General features: G+C 40.9%; 1 protein-coding gene across 1 annotated transcript in view; it reads right to left on the bottom strand.

Moving 5' to 3' along the window:
- Positions 1-9,046, bottom strand: part of prkx (protein kinase X-linked) — a 39,471-nt gene extending 30,425 nt beyond the window's left edge. Inside the window, exon 1 of the mRNA XM_079264034.1 lies at positions 8,506-9,046. Coding sequence (XP_079120160.1) covers positions 8,506-8,650 — 145 coding nt within the window. The 5' untranslated portion in view covers positions 8,651-9,046. The remainder of the gene's footprint in view (positions 1-8,505) is intronic.
- Between the last annotated feature and the right edge of the window lie 9,801 nt (positions 9,047-18,847).

An 18,847-nucleotide genomic window follows, 5' to 3' on the forward strand; every position in this document is an offset into this window, starting at 1 on the left:
ACGTGCGTGCGTCGTGTTGCAGTAGATAAAAACCATATACAGTCTATGATAAAAACAGCTTTAACATCAGTGTGGAAGTTTTGTTACTAGATGCAACTTCAGTTCAAATGCAGATAAAAAACAAAGAGCTTTAATATAATATTTACTAATTTGTTTACCTGCAGGTCTCTGGCTGTTCAGTTAAAGTCCAGCTGTTTGGTTGATGGTTTTACATCTTCTGTTGCTTTACAGTATATTTGGAATAGAAAACCAGTCTTATCATGATCTCAGCTTTTTGGCTGTTTATGTATTAATGAGGATGGTGGTTGGTGTATGGTTGTGTTGCTCCAGGATGGGCTGTTAGAGACTGGGAGGGACACAGTAGACCACTAGACTGAGCTGTATTTGATGTTTACAGTTTTTCATGTAGAGATTCGTCAATATGATTATTACCTCTACTACGACTGTCATTTAGCATTCTTTGTATTTTAACAGAGGTAATATTGTGGGGGGGGAAAAAGCCTGTTGCATTACATGTCAGCAGTCCACCAGCACCTTCCTATGATGTCCTCTACTGTTTGATTTCGTGCTTGTGTAGTTCTCAGTATCATATGTAACTCACTTTGGATGAAAGCATCTGATATGACATAAATAACACAAGCAGTAAAGATTCCTCTACGAAGTTGTGGGCTCAGCCCCCAATGTAATTATTAGTTAGTTTATTAGTTATTAGTTATTGTAAAGTAGAGACCGAGTTTAAAAAAAAAAAAAGAAATAGGAGAAAGTGAATAAAATGAAGAAAAAAATGTAATGTTCTGTGTTGGTTGTTTTTGTTGTTTGCTGAACTATGCCAGCTTAGTTTTATATTTTAGTTTATTATTTGGCTGTCTAATGATACATTTGTTATGTTGTTAGCTGTTAAAACTTTGATGATTGGTATTTTTTTTCTTACTTTAATCTATCTATTATTTGTATATTTCGTTTCCCTTCTGAGGGAATGCCACCTTATTGTGGTTTGGAGTTTAATGTTCTGCCCTGTTTTTGTTGTTTGTGATAGGCCTAACTATTTCAGCTTAGCTTAATAGTTTAGTTTATTGTTATTTGGCTATCTAATGAGACATTTGTTTTGTTGTTGGTTGTTAAAACTTTGATCATAGATATTTCCTTTTTTTTTAAATTATTTTAATGAATCTATAATTTTTTTATTCCTTTCCCCCTCTGAGGGATTGCCACCTTATCGTGGTCGGAGGGTTTGCGTGCCTCAGTGACCCTGAGAGCTATACCAGCAGGAGCTTCAGTTTCTGGTGGGACACCCAAGCTGGACAGGTCTTTGGTTCGAGGCCTGACAAAGTGCAATCCATTTTATTAGAGTGTCAGACTCCAACAGTCCCATTAAGAAAACAGTTACAAAAAATAATAACAACAAAAAGAGCACAAGCGTGATGTGTACGCATGATGCCCCCTTCACATATCTGCCTGCCCCCTCAAGTATGCATTCCTAGAGCCGGCCTTGGGGTGTGTAGGCAGGAATCGGGCAACACAATATGCGTCACTATACAGGCTAACAGTACAATATATTGCGATATCAGGATACTATAAGAAAGACATTCACTCATAGGGACAACTTAGAGCCACCAATTAACCTAACATGTATGTCTTTAGACAGACCACTGCAGGTGACCCGCGCATAGACGGGGAGAACACGGAAATCCCGAACAGGAAGGCCACAGTTCGAGCCACCTCCAGCCATCTCAAACCAGCAACCATCTTGCTGTGAGGCCACAGTGCTAACCACTGCACCACCATGCAGCCTGTTTTATAGGTGTGGGTGAATCAAATATTAAAAAAAAAAAAAAAAATCGAATATTGGGATGTTTTGCTCCACAATTTTAAAATTGACATTTTTGTTAAATTTTTTTTAAAATTTCAAATAAATAAAAATAATCCAGTTTAAAATTTTTGTAATTTTTTTTTAATAGTTTTTATTGATATTTTTACTTGTGCTCTTGGGCCTTACAGCAATTGAATGATGGTCTGGCTACTGTGTTGTTTTTTTCTCAATTGAAATCAAGAAAATGACCAGCAAAAATAGCTTTGTACATGTTTTTTCACTTTTAATCTACAAAAATCAGCAATATCAAAGAATTGTGAGAATCGCGATTTAAATCGAATCGGTACCCAAAAAAATCGGAATCGAATCGAATCAGGACGAAAGCATATCATCACAGCCTTAGTGTTATATTTATCATTCTTCATAATAAAAAATAATACTTATTATGTATTTATTATGAAAAATAATTGGCTTTTTTTGTTTGTAAAAAAAAAAGTATTATTTGAAAATCGATAAGAAAAAAAACGGATTGTTCTTCGTGACACAAGAAAAAATGAGTGTTTTTGTCTTATTATGTTCAAAAGGGGGAAAGCTGGGATGCACCGATCCACTTTTTGGGAGTTTCGATCTGATACCAATATCTGAAATTTGAATATCTGCCAATTGTGATATTTGCCAATACCTAATCAGTTTATGTGAACATTACTGTTACTATGGTTATTATTGCTGTTATAACTGTGTAAGATTTCATCAGGCTGTAATAAATGACCCATCCTTTCTGAAGTTACCTCACCAATACAAATATAATAACATTACAGATCTAACAATTTCAACAGGTTTATTTTGATTTGGCACATTTTACCTAAATGCAACTATAAATGTGTGGTTTTGAAACAAAGATCTAGCTTTTAGTGTAACAAAAAATGTCGAATTTTAACATTCAAGACGTTTCTTTTAAAACACGTCTGAAGCATGTCATCAAACACATCTGCGCTAGCTTTACTAGTGTGGTTTCGGGTATCGGTTGTGGTATCGGTACACTTTTATTAATACCAAGTAGGAGTACACGAGCTTGGTATTGAGACGATACCAAGCGCTCAATACCGATACTGGTATCGGTACATCCCTAGTAAAAGCATTAAAGTTTTCAGTTACAACGGACAAATTTTTCTATTCATGAATTAATTTATACACTGCCTTGGCGTTAAATTTTGGTAAAATGCTGAAAACAGAAATTACAAAAATTGAAAAAGGCAGATTCTGGTAAAAAAAAATTAAACGGAATTTGGAAAAAAATAAAACAAAGCCCTTCATAAGCTCATCATGATACAAATGACAAAGACTCGTGTTGTTGAAAGGTTTTGTCATTTAATTATCAACAAATCATGTACCATTTAATCACGACACTTTAGGGAACGATAACGTAGGAATTCACATATTTATCAAAGAATATCGTTCAACTACCAGATCATCTCTGATCTCATGAGACGAAAATGCTCAACCCTCAGGTGAGTAATCAGTAAACAGCTTCCTCTCTGAAGACATGTGCCCGAGCATGGCGAAGCTCGGAATGATGTGCACGCCTCTAACTGCGCAACATGGCTTCAGGCTATTTTCTTAACCGTCGTCGTGTCGTCTTGGAAATCTGCTTAATGACTTGTTTATCCAGAACAATATCAGACGGTTGAAGCAGGTTCAGCCTCGTCCTGGTTTCACACTTTATCTTTTATGTAACAGACAAGTAGAGTGACACAGCTGCAAGGCTCTCGAAATGGAGATTTCTTTTTTTTCTCACTGGTAACCTTGTGGTTTTGTTTCATTTAAAAGTATTAGAAATAACCTTGGAGAGAACCTGACAATTCCAAGACTATGTGCAGGTACTTCAGGGCTAATTTATAATAGGAAACAAATGAGTGAAATGATAAAGTATGAAGTTATTTAACAGTCCAATCATTCATTCAAAATAATTTAACTTGGTTTAAAAAGACAAAATATCTAGTAAAACACTCCTTATAGTTTGTATTAGAAGTATTTAGCAGATAATAAAAGCAGTAGGACACCAATGACATCAATATTCAGGTTGACTTCCTAAAAAGGTCAATGCTGTGAGCTCTTACGGCATTGTATTGTTTAGAGACTGTGTGACAGGATGGAATTAAGAGGTGGGACAGATCCGATTTAATATCAAATATCCAAAATTAGTATCAAAATCAGAATCACTTTAATGTCACTGTACAAGCCCAGCACAACAAGCTTAAAGGAGGCAATGCTTTAAAGGTGCAGATGGAGACACTTCATGAGGAGAGACTTCAATACGGTTGCAGCTAATTCAGTCTAGCAGTGAAGTTTATTTTGGTGTTTTGTTAGAAACAGGGCAGGTAGTCCAGAAGCTGCTTTATCCTCCCATTTTAGTTCAATAATTTACTGTTATCTGCTATATAAAACAGCAGAGAAGCTAATTTGCTAGTTAGCATGCAGTGAAAAAGCTTCAGTTGCCGTTACTGCAGGCAACGATGCGCTTGTTTCAGCTTTATTTTCCTCATGTTTCCTCATTTATTTCTACTGATTTGTCAGAGGGGTGGGGGTTGATGCTACATAAAGACATAAAACTCACTACACAATAACTACTTTTCCAAATTATTTAATTTAGTGAAGATAGCGAGCTAGCTAGCTAGCTGTTTCATTTTATTATAATTCAGCTTATTTTTTTATTATAAATCAGATCACATCTGAAGTAATGAAAGTTTCTATCTCCCCAAAACAGAGAATATTTCAATATTTTGACATTTATTGTCCTTTTATTTATCTTATTCACATGACATTGTCATTACATAGTGCATTCCACACAACATACAGGTTTCTGGATGGCTGGTGTGTTTTGTCCTTCTGCTTAGAGTCAGAGAGACACCCACACAGCTGTGACCTTCTCTACTGGATGTCCGTAATATTGTCATTTTATATAAAACACATTAACACTAGAACCGCCGATAAGGGTCATTTTTACCACCCCTTGCTGCAACAGCGCAAATAACGCAAAGATGCTGTGAAGTTGTTTGATTCCATTTATTATGTTAATAGTTATAATTGAGACTTAAAAAAAAAAAAAAAAACTAGCTAAACAGTAAAAAACATATTAAATAACAAAATAACATATTTCAGTATTCTAATTAATTTTACAGTAAGATAAATAAATGCTGCTCAACTTAGTTTTCATTCATTCGCATACAAACACGACGTGTGATGTGGCCAAGTGGCAACCTCCGGCGGTAAAAAGTGAAGCCAATGGGGAAGTGCATTAACTGCAGTTCCCCCTTCATCCACTAGGGGCTGAAATAGAGCAAATCCCCATAGACTCCCATGTTAAAAAGACCAACTTCACAGCAGAAATAAACATGTTTACAGCCTGGTTCAAAAATCCATTTTAGGTTTAATAGATCAGGTTTACCTTCATGACAGCTGGGGGGGGAGTGAATTTTTTTCTAACTCGCCCGTTTTAAAGTAATTTAATCTCAAAGTTTGACATATTTAGGGGCGTGTCCTTTTGATTGACAGGTACCAATCTCCGGCTTCAAATAAGAAGAACGTAGAACAACCGCGGTTTTAAGCCGTTTAACAAGGTGATTTAGCTTTAGCCCGCTTACCTCCGTTAGCTGGTTAGCTCCTGTTATCTCCGGGTTAGCTCGGTTAGCTTTTAGCTACAGAAAGCTTGGAGTTCGTTCGATGTCAATCATCCACCATGACGCTCACAGCCCCCTCTCAGCTCTTTGCCCATATTTGTATTTTCCGGGCGAGACGACGCGCATGCCCCTGCTAAGATGACGATGGTAGGAACCGCTCACCAAGCTTCAATTCAGCCCTTCAGAAACCTACGGGTGACGTCATGGAGGCTCTGCCCATCTTTATATACAGTCTATGGATGTGGCGATGTGTGATCAGCTCCTCTTACTCACTAGATGACTCGTTATCAGGTAAAAGAGACGGATCATCACTTTCTCCAGCTGATTCCTCCACCGTCATCCAGAGCTAGTTCTCCGTCACTCAGTTCTTGAAATAATAACCAAGCTTCTTTGGCACTCATATAACTCTTGTATTTATCCATTTCTCAAATTCAGCGATCATAAAACCCTCTTACTCAATCTTTGACAGCTGTCAAACTCACGTGCGTTACTAAGCAACCGGGCGTGGCGTGAAAAACATCTGACAGATGAAAACAATGCATTTCATTAGGCGGTAGAAATGACCCCGTTGGCGGTTCTAGATATTTATTCTCAGGTTTCTTTTTGTTGTGATAACACACTCACCAAAATTCACTATAAGTTCACTGGACCCATTTCAGGAAAAGTGATGAATTTGGAGAAATAGGGATTTTATTTTAACAGTGTTTGAAGAGCTAAGGTGGTAAAAATCACCCGCTTGGCGGTTCTAGTGTTAAAGAACTCAGGAGTATACCGGATGCATCAGCCACACCTACTTTGACAAATGACATGAAACTATTGAGCATTTTAAACAACTAGCACAGTCCTGTTTGTTGGATCTTTAAACTAAACTACAAGTTCATGTAACTCTGCAACATAAAGACGTTCGTCTTGAGCAGAAACAACCTCTTTTACAGCTGAGCATAATTTCTTCTCGTACAGCGTCTTATTCTTATTTTAATCATTTCTAAATAACAGACTAAAATGTTGTTGTATGTTAGGAAACATTTCCCAGGTGGAGCTTTTCCTTCCCGTCTCGTCGTGAAGCTCAGGATGGAGGACGGAACTGAAGATAGGATTCAAGCCTTTTGCTTTCCTTCACTAGCTTATTGTTTCTGTTTAATATGTTCATATAAACACAGTTATAATAAACTGGACTAATGTGGATGATAAAGACGAAGACTTTCAGGTTAATGTAGGAGAAATGAAACTGCTCTGAAAGGTCAGAGGTCACTGGAATGAGACAGAGAGACGGGAACGCCAGACAATAACATAAAAAAGCCATTATCATTTCCCTTTTTCCATTAAGCAGAAACCTTTCAAACCACACACATTATTTCTATTTTACACACACACACACACACACACACACACACACACACACACACACACACAAACAGTCCCAAAGACACACTTTAACCCTGATTTACTGTAATCAGATTTTGTTTCAACTAAAATCAAATCACAAATTTAGCTGATGATTTGATAAATAAGATAGAAGCTTTTATCATCCTTTACAGTTCAAGTCCTTAAATATAATAATCCTAATTCTCAGCTGATAAAAGTTTAAACTGAATAAAATGTACAAGAAGGAAACAAGGCGGACAGATAGAAGACAAATAGGTCGTATGTAAGTAGGTGACACCGATAAAGTACTGATACCTCCAGTAGATATCTGCCCAGATGACTTCATGTGAGTTAAGTTTTACATTTTTATCTGTGTACGAGAACTTTCCTCCATTTGATGAAATTTAGCTCAATCATAAGAAACAAAAAAAACAAAAACAAATTGCTGTTCATGACCCAGGGAACCAGTCGTGCCTCACATCAAATATTACATTTATTTATAATAAGTCAGGATGCACCGATCCACTTTTTAGGAATTCATATCAGATACTGATACCTGAAATTTGAATATCTGCCGATACCAAAATCAGTTTATGTGAACATTATTGTGACTATGGTTATTATTACTGTTATAACTGTGTAAGATTTCATCAGGTTGACCCATCCTTTCTGAAGTTACTTCACCAATACACATATAATAACATTACAGATCTAACAATTTCAACATGTTTTATTTTAATTTGGCACATTTTACAGTTGTGTTCATATGTATTCATCCCCTTTCATTAAAGAAAAGGCTGCATTTACAACAGTCACTCAAATAACTGGAGACTTAAAAAAGGAACAATCACTAAAAATTGGAAAAAATATAATTTAGTAATATAAGACACTGTTTTTTCATTTAATTGAGTTGAAGAAATAAAAAAACAAAAAACAAATTAGTCCTGGACAAATTAGAGCACTTTTCTGTTGAACAGTGGGACATTATTAGTGATGTAATATGTAATAAATTATCTTATTTGTTTGCTTTTTTAAAAAAAAAAATTGCATTGAACCAGAATTAGAAAACAATGTAATGATTTTCATCAAATTTTTATTTATTATTACTTTAGTCAATTTCAGCTCATTTTTACAGGCTGCTATTTTTTTCCCTTCTTTAATGAAAGGGTATGAATAAATATGAGCACAACTGTAAAGACAACTATAAATGTGTGGTTTTGAAACAAAGATCTAACTTTTAGTGTAACAAAAAATGTCACATTTTAACATTCAAGGCATTTATTTCTTTTAAAACACGTCCGAAGCATGTCATCCAACACATCTGGCTGGCTTGACTGGTGTGGTATCTGGTATCGGTTGTGGTATTGGTACAATTTTATTAATACCAAGTGTGTGTATGAGTAAACACACTTGGTATTGAGTCGATACTGATACAGTTATGACAGCAAATGACAACTCCTGGTGTTATTTGTCTTACTATTAATAAGCAGAAATAACACCAGCAACTGTAAGGTATAAATGAGTACCACTTCACTTCCCCACTGTTTTGTGGTTCCTTTTTATTCCAGTTTATTGTCTTTTACAGTCTGTAAGAGACTCCTGGGAATCCCAGACATGCTGGATGTGAAAACATCAACAAACCAGTAAACTCACCAACTGTGGCGATGGTTTCCAGTTCATCCAGGCTGTATACTCTGCTGTTTGGCGATGCCTCTCCTGGACTGCTCCCGGTGCATCTACCATCCTTTGGGGAGCCGGTGTCACTGTTGACTCCAGCTTTGGCTTTAGAAGACGCCATTTGTCAGGTTAACACTAGTTTTTACTGCTCGGGTTTATAAACATGCAGCCGGACGTCTCCAGAGATAACAACACGCATCTCTGGACGGAGGGGTGTCAGTCGAGGCCCTTTGTCGGTTCAGACAACAGCAACAGAAGACTTAAACTATGGTATTAGTCAGCAGAAAATAGGGGTTTGGGTCAATTCATTTAACAGGCAGACCATAGGAAATGAGCCAGTTTGAGTGAGACAAAGAAGCCGGACACAGGTGAGCGACATGGGGCGGTAGCAGCTGGCAGGAGAGGGTCCACCACGGTCCGTCGGAGCAGAGAGTCCTGCTCTCTAACCCGATCCAACCCTATAAATTCACACGGTTTACCAGCCCGACTTTAAACATTTCCTCTATTATTTGCTCCACCATAACAACTGACCTCACCCCAGCACTTCTTCCGTCCGTCCACGTCAATTGTAAAGCAGCTGGTGTTTAATTACCGGTTGAGACTTTCAATGTAAGAGAGCATCAAATAATTAACTAACTATAACACGATGTAGAAAACGGATAGACGGATACTCAGTGTTTACTTTCATGCAAATATATTTATTATGAACTTTTGATATAGTAAATTTAATTTAAAACAATGTTAAAAAGAAAACTATAACTCCATGAAGTCTTAATTTAGTAAACTTTACGTGTACTTCCTGTCTGCCTCTCACTACTTTGACGTGAACGGGAAGTCAAACGGCATGTTGACAAAATCCACCCAATCAGGAGGACGCTGTCCCGGAACGTCGACCAATCAGGAGGACACTGTCCCGGAATGTCGACCAATCAGGCGTGAGAGGGGGCGTGGTCATCAAAACAGGTACGATGGAGTAGCGCAGAACTAATGAAGATGGAAAAAATGAAGCAAATGGAGCAAAAGAAACATAAAACTCATTACACAATAATTAATTTAGATAGATAGATAGATAGATAGACAGACAGACAGATAGATAGATAGATAGATAGATAGATAGATAGATAGATAGATAGATAGATAGATGGAATGCAGTAAAGAGGAAGTGTATGACTCTTCTGTCTGTGTAAAGAGGAACTCGACACTGTCATTGAGAGAAAAGGAAAACTGGATTTAAACTACAACCCTCATTTTAATAAAGTCGGGACGTTGTGTCAAATGCAAATAAAAACAGTATGAAATCATTTGCAAATCTCATAACCCCATGTTTTACTCCCAGTTGAACATAAACATTTCAGATGTTGAAAATGAGACATTTTACCACTTCAGGGAAAACACTGACATGCCTTCCCATTTTATCTAATGGGAAAAACTTCTGACTGTTACTTTGACTGGGCTGGACATAAAACTCCGCCAAAAGCTTTTCTGAGATATCGAGAAAGGAGAAGTTTGAGGCACCTAAAATAGTCAGTTTGCACCAGAAAAGGTAAAGCAGGAGAAACACAGTAATGACATCACCACAAAACGAGTTGAGCAGTTCTAAATCATCCACAAAACTGTCGGTATTGTCAGTACTTGGCCTGGATTTACTCTGTATTAGATCAATACTCATATTTGCAGTATCGCCCAGCCCTAGTGCTTATCTTCCCCTAGCTGCGGTAGTCGCCAGATGAGATCTAATACAGCAGGACAGCAGAAGGAGACCAACAGGATTTATATGCAGATTTAGTGAAATAGGAAATGAGCGTGGACAGAAATCAGGTCATGCAGTTACCACTCAGCTGCTTTTATGATGTGAGCCACAAGGCGATTGGTTGATAGAACCGACTGTGATTGACGTCACCTGATGAGACATACAATTTGTTTAGTGTTAAGCGGGAAAATGGATAAAAATAAGTGTATTAAATTTTTGCAGCCTCCTCATCCTCGATGCTGTTGGGTACATTAGCAGAAGTCAATGTGATGTTGGTTCTGAGCTGCTGAGTCGGCCGGCAGGGGAGACCAGCACTAGAGTCCTCTGCTCGGTTTTTGTTCAGACCTCCAGTTGTGTTTAGTCTCTCTTTAATTCAGACTCTAAATTAATCCGTTTCGGGGAAGTCAACCTCTTTAGCGAAAGGCTGCATGTGTCAGAGGACCCTGCTGACCACAACAATGTTGATGACTTCAAAATAACTGGGTCCTGAGCTACAACATGGTTTCCATGGTTGCACAGCCCTGAGTCTGACATCAAAGTGAGGTCCCTTTAAACCCCATCTGGGAGCTGTCACAAGAATGATTCCTGATTCCCTAAAAGTCTGATCCTCTTCGTCAGATCTTCGTCTGACATCAGACAGCTGTCTCCTTCTGGTTCAATTATAAAAATACAACCATTTTCTCCAGGCTTTAAATTTTTCACCAGTGAAAGATCTGAGACCCAATTATAACATTTACCACCGACAGGCGGGATGACATGAAGTAACAAGCCTCAGGCTGAACTTCAGCCTCTGCTTAGTTAGTCTGAAACAACAACACCAAAGGAATTTGACAAATATTTCCTGATTATCAGAAGGAATTGTCTTTTAATACACTTTATGTTCAGCTTGACAGCATCCGATGAACTCAGTTTGCATGGCTGGAGACAGACATGTCAATGTTTCTTTAACTCTGGATCAAATTTGACCTTTTCATTGGATTAAAGCTCATTTAATTATTACTAAGATTATGATGAAGAGTGAAAACTGGAGCTTTAAAGTCAACGTTAACACATGAGTCAAGCCTGGTGGAGAAAAGTTTTGATGAGAGCCAGTTTGTGGTCCAGCACGTGTTTAAAGCCAAAAAGCGGCACTGAAGACGGATGGAAACACTAAACACAGTCACTAAAGTGACTTCCAGGTTCTGACCAGGATGCACAAATTCTTCCTACTCGTCATATAACACAACAATGCAGTGCCGGTCACATGACCAATGTAAAAACTGGACAAATGCCTGCTCATGTTCTGCAACTTGGATTTCATGTTCTGCAACTGGGATATGATTTTTTACAACTGGGATATGATGTTCTGCAACTGGGAGTTCATGTCCTGCAACTGGGATATGATGTTCTGGTACTGGGAGGTCATGTTCTGCAACAGGGAATTCATGTTATGCAACTGGGAGTTTATGTTCTGCAACAGTGAGTTCATGTCTTGCAACTGGGATATGATGTTCTGCAACTAGGAGTTCATGTTCTGCAACAGAGAATTCATGTTATGCAACTGGGAGTTCATGTTCTGCAACAAGGATTTCATGTTCTGCAACTGGGATATGATGTTCTGCAACTAGGAGTTCATATTCTGCAACAAGGATTTCATGTTATGCAACAAGGGTTTCATATTCTGCAACAAGGGTTTCATGTTCTGCAAAAAGGAGTTCATGTTCTGCAACAAGGAGTTTATGTTCTACAACTGGGATATGATGTTCTGCAACAGGGAGTTCATGTTCTACAACTGGGATATGATTTTCTGCAACTGGGATATGATGTTATGCAACTGGGAGCTCATGTTCTGCAACAAGGAGTTCATGTTCTGCAACTAGGATATGATGTTCTGCAACTGGGAGTTCAAGTTCTGCGCAGATCTTATGTTCTGCAACTGGGAGCTCATGTTTTCTGCAGCTTGAAGCTGATATATTACAGCTCAGAACTTATTTAGTTGAAGCACTTGCAGAGAAATATCAGCAGTGAGTGCTGCTCTTCAGTTTGATGTGATCTTCAATTTTCTACTATTAAGGTCCCAGATCATCACCTCATGATTTCATCTTGTTGCTCTGATGATTTGGGAGTTGTATTTTTCACCACAGCAGTGGAAAAAGTGGTAAAAGAAAAGAAACAGACATAACTAAGCTGTTTTTAGGCTGGATATATTTTATAAATAGATATGATATTATAAAAGTATTTTTCTAGATAACCATAAAACAATTATAAATAAATTAATAAACAAATAAAGAAATTAATAAATACATAAATAAATAAGCAAACAATATGATTAAAGTTTTTTTTTCCAAAACACCCCAAAAGCCTATAAAATATGTAATGAAAAGAAAGAAAAAGAAAGTAAAAATCTTTTTACTTTTAATTTATTCCATTAATCTTTTACTTTTAATTAGATTTTTTTTTTTTTAATTGATTCATTGTTATGACCCATTTAGAACCAATTAGTCACATAATTCACCTATGTCCAGTTTATAATAGAAATGGTTCAGGAACAAAATCCAGTCCAGATCTTCAGGTTTATTCTGAACCAACCAGGTCCCTCAGGTCATCCAGGTCAGGTCTACTTCCATTTCCTCATGTTTAGTCAGAACGAAACATGGAGGCAGTGTATAGTTCCTGGAACAAACTTCTAGAAAACTGCAAGTTTTCTTTCATCCAAAGTTAAAACTTTCCAATTTGTTGCTTTTTATTAAACTCTTTATTATTTATTTATAAATTTTTATCTTTTTCTGTTTTAGTTTTGCCATCTTTATATTATTTATTTTAAGAGTGTTTTTTTTTTTTTAAATTACTTCTTCTGAAATATACTGTAATGAGTTCATGTTTAAAATCACTTTGAATCATCTTGTACATGAAATGTGTAAAAATAAACTTGAGTCTATCCTCCATCCAAAGCTGCATGAGGCGACAGTGGAGAGGAAAATATCCTTCCAACAAAACCAGAACCAGGGAAACAGACTGTTTCCAAACATTCAGGGTAACTTAAATTTACCTTTCACACCCAGATACCTCGAGGTCCATCTCCGATTCCTGTTGGGTACATAAGTCCAGAAGTCATGTGATGCTCAGTTTATTAAATGTCTCCGATCTGCTGAAATCAGTAGCCGTGAAATAAAAAATCCAACCTCATCCTGAAGGTTCCTTCTGCTCCTCATGAAGTTACAGCTGTCAGTCTGACCAGTGAAGTAAAGACAGTATTGATGGGGATTTAGGATTAAGCTTCATAAAGCTCCACATTCCCACTAATCTGCTCCTAAATCCTGCTGTCTCCTTTATGAAACTGAATACTTTTATTTGCATTCTGGCATGAACTTTAACTCCATTCAGGTGGAATTAAGGAGACATTAGACATAGTTAAGACCAGAGTAAGTTGTAGAATGAAAGCTTGGGCGGGATTTGATTAAACTATATCATTCAGGTTGCTGTTCAGAATAAGGAAGAGCTCTAAAATTGAACAAAATGTGGAGCCTTATTCACGCAGAATCTTACAGAGCAACATCTCAGTGTTTTTTTCTTTATGTGTCGCAGATCCAGCAGCAGGAGCCAGATCTGCTCTTCTTTGGACTGGGTCAGGACACATCTGTCCTATCCACCAGATACTTTAAGATTCACTTCATGGAGAAGATTGAACTGATTTCTACATATTTCTCTTTCTTGTCAGTGACATGTGCTCTCTGTTTGTTAGAAAAAGTCAGAGGTGGTCTGAGCGGTCCACATTGTCATCACCACCCAGTTCTGGTCTGCATGATTCATGATTTGCCCTGAGAAATCACCAGTATGCATGTTGCTGCTCTCATTCAGCTGCAAAGCACATGAGAAAGCAAGAATTTTAAGAGGTAACTAAACAAAGAAATATGTTTTTGTTCCAACAAACGTTGGGATGGGGTATAAAATATAAATGAAATCTAAATGCAATGATTTATAAATGTTATCAGCCACATGTTATTCCCAGTAGACAATAAACTTTATATCAGATTATGAAACTGAGACACTTTATCATTTCATGGAAAATATGAGCTGGTCTGATGGCAGCAACACAATTTAAAAAAAATAATTCGGACTTCAAAGATCCCACCATCTAAAGTGTGTAGTATCATTAAAAGATCCAGTGAATTTGAAGGAATCTCTGTGCACTGGGGACCAGTCAAACTGGAGTCTATAGGGATCTTGGGGCCCTCAGCACTCCATGAAAATTAGAAATGATTCTTTACTGAAAATCACTGCATGAAGTCAGGAAGACTTCAGGAAATCACTGTGTGAACACAGTTCACCCTGAAATCCACAAATGCAGGTTAAAGCCCCATCATGCGAAGAAGAAGCTATGTGGATCATGTGAACAAGAACCAGAAACACTGCCGTCTTCTCTGAACCAAAGCTCATTTAAAAAGGTCTGAGGCAAAGTGGAAAAATGGACAAAAATGTGAAATTCTTCATGGACAGCATGTCCTGCAGACTAAAGAGGTGTTGTGGGTGAGGGGCTAGTAGGATCCAAAGAGCGGACACTTTCTGAGTACAGAGAGAGGTTTATTGATTTCCCACAGATTCCTGTGAATTCTTCCAGCGGAACTTTCAGAGACTGGCAGACTGGCGAGCATCAGGAGGCAGGCAGGGGAGCAAGCGAACGAGCAGGCAGGCAGGCTTTCTCTGGCAGGAGGAAGACAGGACAGGTTACAAATCAAGGTCAAGCACAAGCAACGTAAGCTGAGGCCGAGAGCTGTTTTACCGCAGGGCAATCAACAATCTGGCGCTGGATAGCAGGCAGAGCTGGTCTTAAATAGGTGGTGCGTTGATTGCTGAAATGTGGATCAGCTGTGCCTCCAGTTCCCAGCTGACCACACCCACCAGGGAACAGGAATCACCACAGTACCCCCCCCTCAACGGGAGCCACCCGGCGACCGGAACTTCTCGGGATGGGCCCGACGGAAATCCCTGACCAGGGAAGGATCAAGGATGAAAGAGCGGGGGACCCAGGCCCGCTCCTCAGGGCCATAACCCTCCCAGTCAACCAGAAACTGGAAGCCCCGGCCGCGACGGCGCACATCCAGAAGACGTCGGACGGTGTACGCCGGGCGACCAGCCACAAGCCGGGCGGGAGGAGGGGGCCTGGAAGGAGGGACCAGAGGACTGGAAGACACAGGCTTCAACTGGGAGACATGGGAGGGATGAATCCGCATAGATCGGGGGAGCTGCAGGCGAACCACCGTGGGATTGATGACCCGCTGGACTTCAAAAGGTCCCAGGTAGCGGGGAGCCAACTTCTTGGCGTCAGTTCGCAAGGGAATGTTCTTCGAAGACAACCAGACCTTCTGACCAGGAGCGTATCTGGGCCCAGTTGTGCGATGGCGATCGGCCTGGCGTCGACTCGGTTCCCCAGCCCGAAGCAGAGCAGTCCGAGCCGTCCTCCAGGCCCGACGACAACGGCGGATGTGGTGCTGAACCGATGGAACAGCTACTTCAACCTCTTGGACAGGGAACAGGGGCGGCTGGTACCCAAGAGAGCATTCAAAAGGAGATAAACCAGAAGCTGAGGATGTGAGGGAGTTGTGTGAGTACTCAACCCAGTCCAGATGGTCGCTCCATGATGACGGGTTGGATTCAGCCACACAACGAAGGACGGTCTCCAGGTCCTGGTTTGCTCTCTCGGCTTGACCGTTAGTCTGGGGGTGGAAACCGGAGGACAAACTGACCGTGGCACCGATGGATAGACAAAAGGCTTTCCACACCTGTGAAGTGAACTGGGGTCCTCGGTCAGATACTATGTCAGTGGGCAATCCATGGAGTCGGAAGACATGGTGCACCAACAGGTCGGCAGTCTCCTTGGCCGAGGGAAGTTTGGGGAGAGCGACAAAATGCACAGCCTTGGAAAAACGATCCACAATAGTCAGGATGGTGTCTTTACCTTTGGAAACAGGTAGGCCGGTAACAAAATCCACTGCAATGTGCGACCAGGGTCTGCTAGGGACAGGCAGAGGACATAGAAGTCCAGCCGGGGGTCGATGCAATGCCTTACTCCTAGCACAAGTGGTGCAGGCAGCCACGAACTGTTGCGCATCCCTCTCCATGGTAGGCCACCAAAACCCGCGTCTGATAAGGGAGAGAGTGCGTGAGGAACCAGGATGACAAGCCAAACGGGAGGAGTGACCCCACTGGAGGACCAGGGATCGGGCGGTGTCGGGGACAAACAGTCGATCCGGGGGACCAGTACCCGGGTCAGGCTGATGTTGCTGATCTGCTATGACTTGGTTTTCGACCTCCCATGGGACCGCAGCCACAATGCAGGAGGCTGGCAGGATGGTTTCCACCACGGAGGTGGTGGCTTCAGGGGCAAACTGACGGGACAGTGAGTCGGGTTTCTGGTTCTTGGAGCCTGGTCTGTACGACAGTGTGAAATGGAACCGGTTGAAAAATAGAGACCAACGGGCTTGGCGGGGATTCAATTGTTTAGCCGACTGCAAATACTCCAGGTTTCTGTGATCTGTCCAAATGAGGAATGGAACTCTGGATCCTTCCAGCCAGTGCCGCCAGTGCTCTAGAGCCAGTTTGATGGCAAGGAGTTCTCGGTCCCCAACATGATAATTGCGTTCCGCAGGGGTAAGACATCGGGAAAAGTAGGCACAGGGGTGTAATTTCTGGGTCTCAGGAGATCTCTGGGACAACACGGCTCCTACCCTGGTGTCCGAGGCATCCACCTCCACTACAAATTGGCGGTTCAGGTCCGGATGGAGAAGAACTGGAGCTGAGGTGAACAGTTCCTTAAGCTTGTTGAAAGCTTGGGCTGCTGCGTCTGACCAGAAAAAGGGAACTGATGGGGAAGTGAGACGTGTTAGGGGGAGAGCTGTACGGCTGAAGTTGCGGATAAAGCGTCGATAAAAGTTTGCAAAACCCAGAAAGCGCTGCAGTTGTTTTACAGAGGTAGGAGTCGGCCACTCCACAACAGCCTTGATCTTATCCGGGTCAGCTCTGACCTGTCCACGCTCAAAGATATAGCCCAGAAATGAGATGGTATCTCTATGAAAGTCACACTTTTCTGCCTTTACAAATAAGCGGTTTTCCAACAGTCTCTGAAGTACCTGTTTGACATGTTGCTCATGTTCCGAGTGAGTCCTGGAGAAAATGAGGATGTCATCCAAATAAACAAACACAAAACGGTTAATAAGGTCTCTCAGCACGTCGTTAACCATGGTCTGAAATACTGCAGGAGCGTTACACAACCCAAAAGGCATGACCAGATATTCGAAGTGGCCGAGAGGGGTTCTGAAAGCAGTCTTCCATTCATCACCTTCCTTTATTCTCACCAAATGATATGCGTTGCGGAGGTCCAATTTAGTGAAGATTGTGGCGCCATGAAGGGAGTTGAGTCAAGCAGAGGTAAAGGGTACTTATTCTTCACAGTGATAGCGTTTAAGCCACGATAATCTATACAAGGCCTGAGTGAACCATCCTTCGAGACGAAGAAAAATCCAGCCCCTACGGGTGACGAAGAGGGCCTGATTAGTCCTGCAGCGAGAGAATCTGAGATATATTTCTCCATAGCCTCAGTTTCTGGTCGGGAGATGTTGTATAGACGGCTGGTGGGTAATGGTGCCCCCGGGAGCAGATCAATGGAACAGTCATAAGGTCTATGTGGGGGAAGAGCTGAGGCGTTGTCCTTGCTAAAGACCTCCCTTAAGTCATGATAGACTGGGGGAACGGTGGACAGGTCAAGGGGAACAGGTTGGCGGCTGGAAACAAGGGTAGCAGGAACAGCTGAATGAAGGCAGGTGGCATGACAGAAGGAACTCCAGTTAATAATCCTCCCACTCTGCCAGTCCAGGTGGGGGTTGTGCTGAGCCAGCCAAGGGTGGCCTAAAACCAGAGGGGATTTAGGTGAGTCAACAAGGTAAAAAGAGATAAGTTCTTGATGATTACCCGAAACAATCATCTTTATAGGAAGGGATTGCAGTGTGATGGTGTAAAGAAGACTGCCATCCAGGGCATGCGCAGATATGGGGGATGAGAGGGTCTTCAAGCCAATATGTAGCGAGCTAGCTAAAGATCTATCCAAAAAATTGGCCTCTGCACCAGAGTCAACCAAGGCATCAACAGAATGGGGGACATTATCGCTGAACAGGACTGCTGGGATGAGAGTTTTAGTGTGGGGAAGTACCTCAGAGGATGTGGTCGTCAGTACCCCCACTGCTGCTGACGACCCTGGTCTTTTGATCGGTTGGGACAGAAAGAAATACGATGTCCAGGTAGTCCACAGTAGTAACAGTCACCCGAGGTCCTTCTCCTCTGCCGCTCCTCCGGGGAAACGTGCGCTCTTCCCAGCTGCATAGGCTCCTCTGTGGGAGTGGCTGTGTGAGGGAAGGATGGTATTGCTCCAGAGGAATACTCCTGCTTGTCACTAGATTGGGATCTCCGTTCCCGGTCCCCCTCCCGCAGTCGGTTGTCCACCCGGATGGCGAGGGAAATTAGTCCCTCCAGGGACTCAGGCATGTCACGGGTTGCTAGTTCATCCTTCAACGGCTGCTCAGACCGTTAGCAAAAACG

The sequence above is a fragment of the Telmatherina bonti genome (genome assembly GCF_933228915.1).
Source record: "Telmatherina bonti genome assembly, chromosome: 24".
In the NCBI taxonomy this organism is placed as follows: domain Eukaryota; kingdom Metazoa; phylum Chordata; class Actinopteri; order Atheriniformes; family Telmatherinidae; genus Telmatherina; species Telmatherina bonti.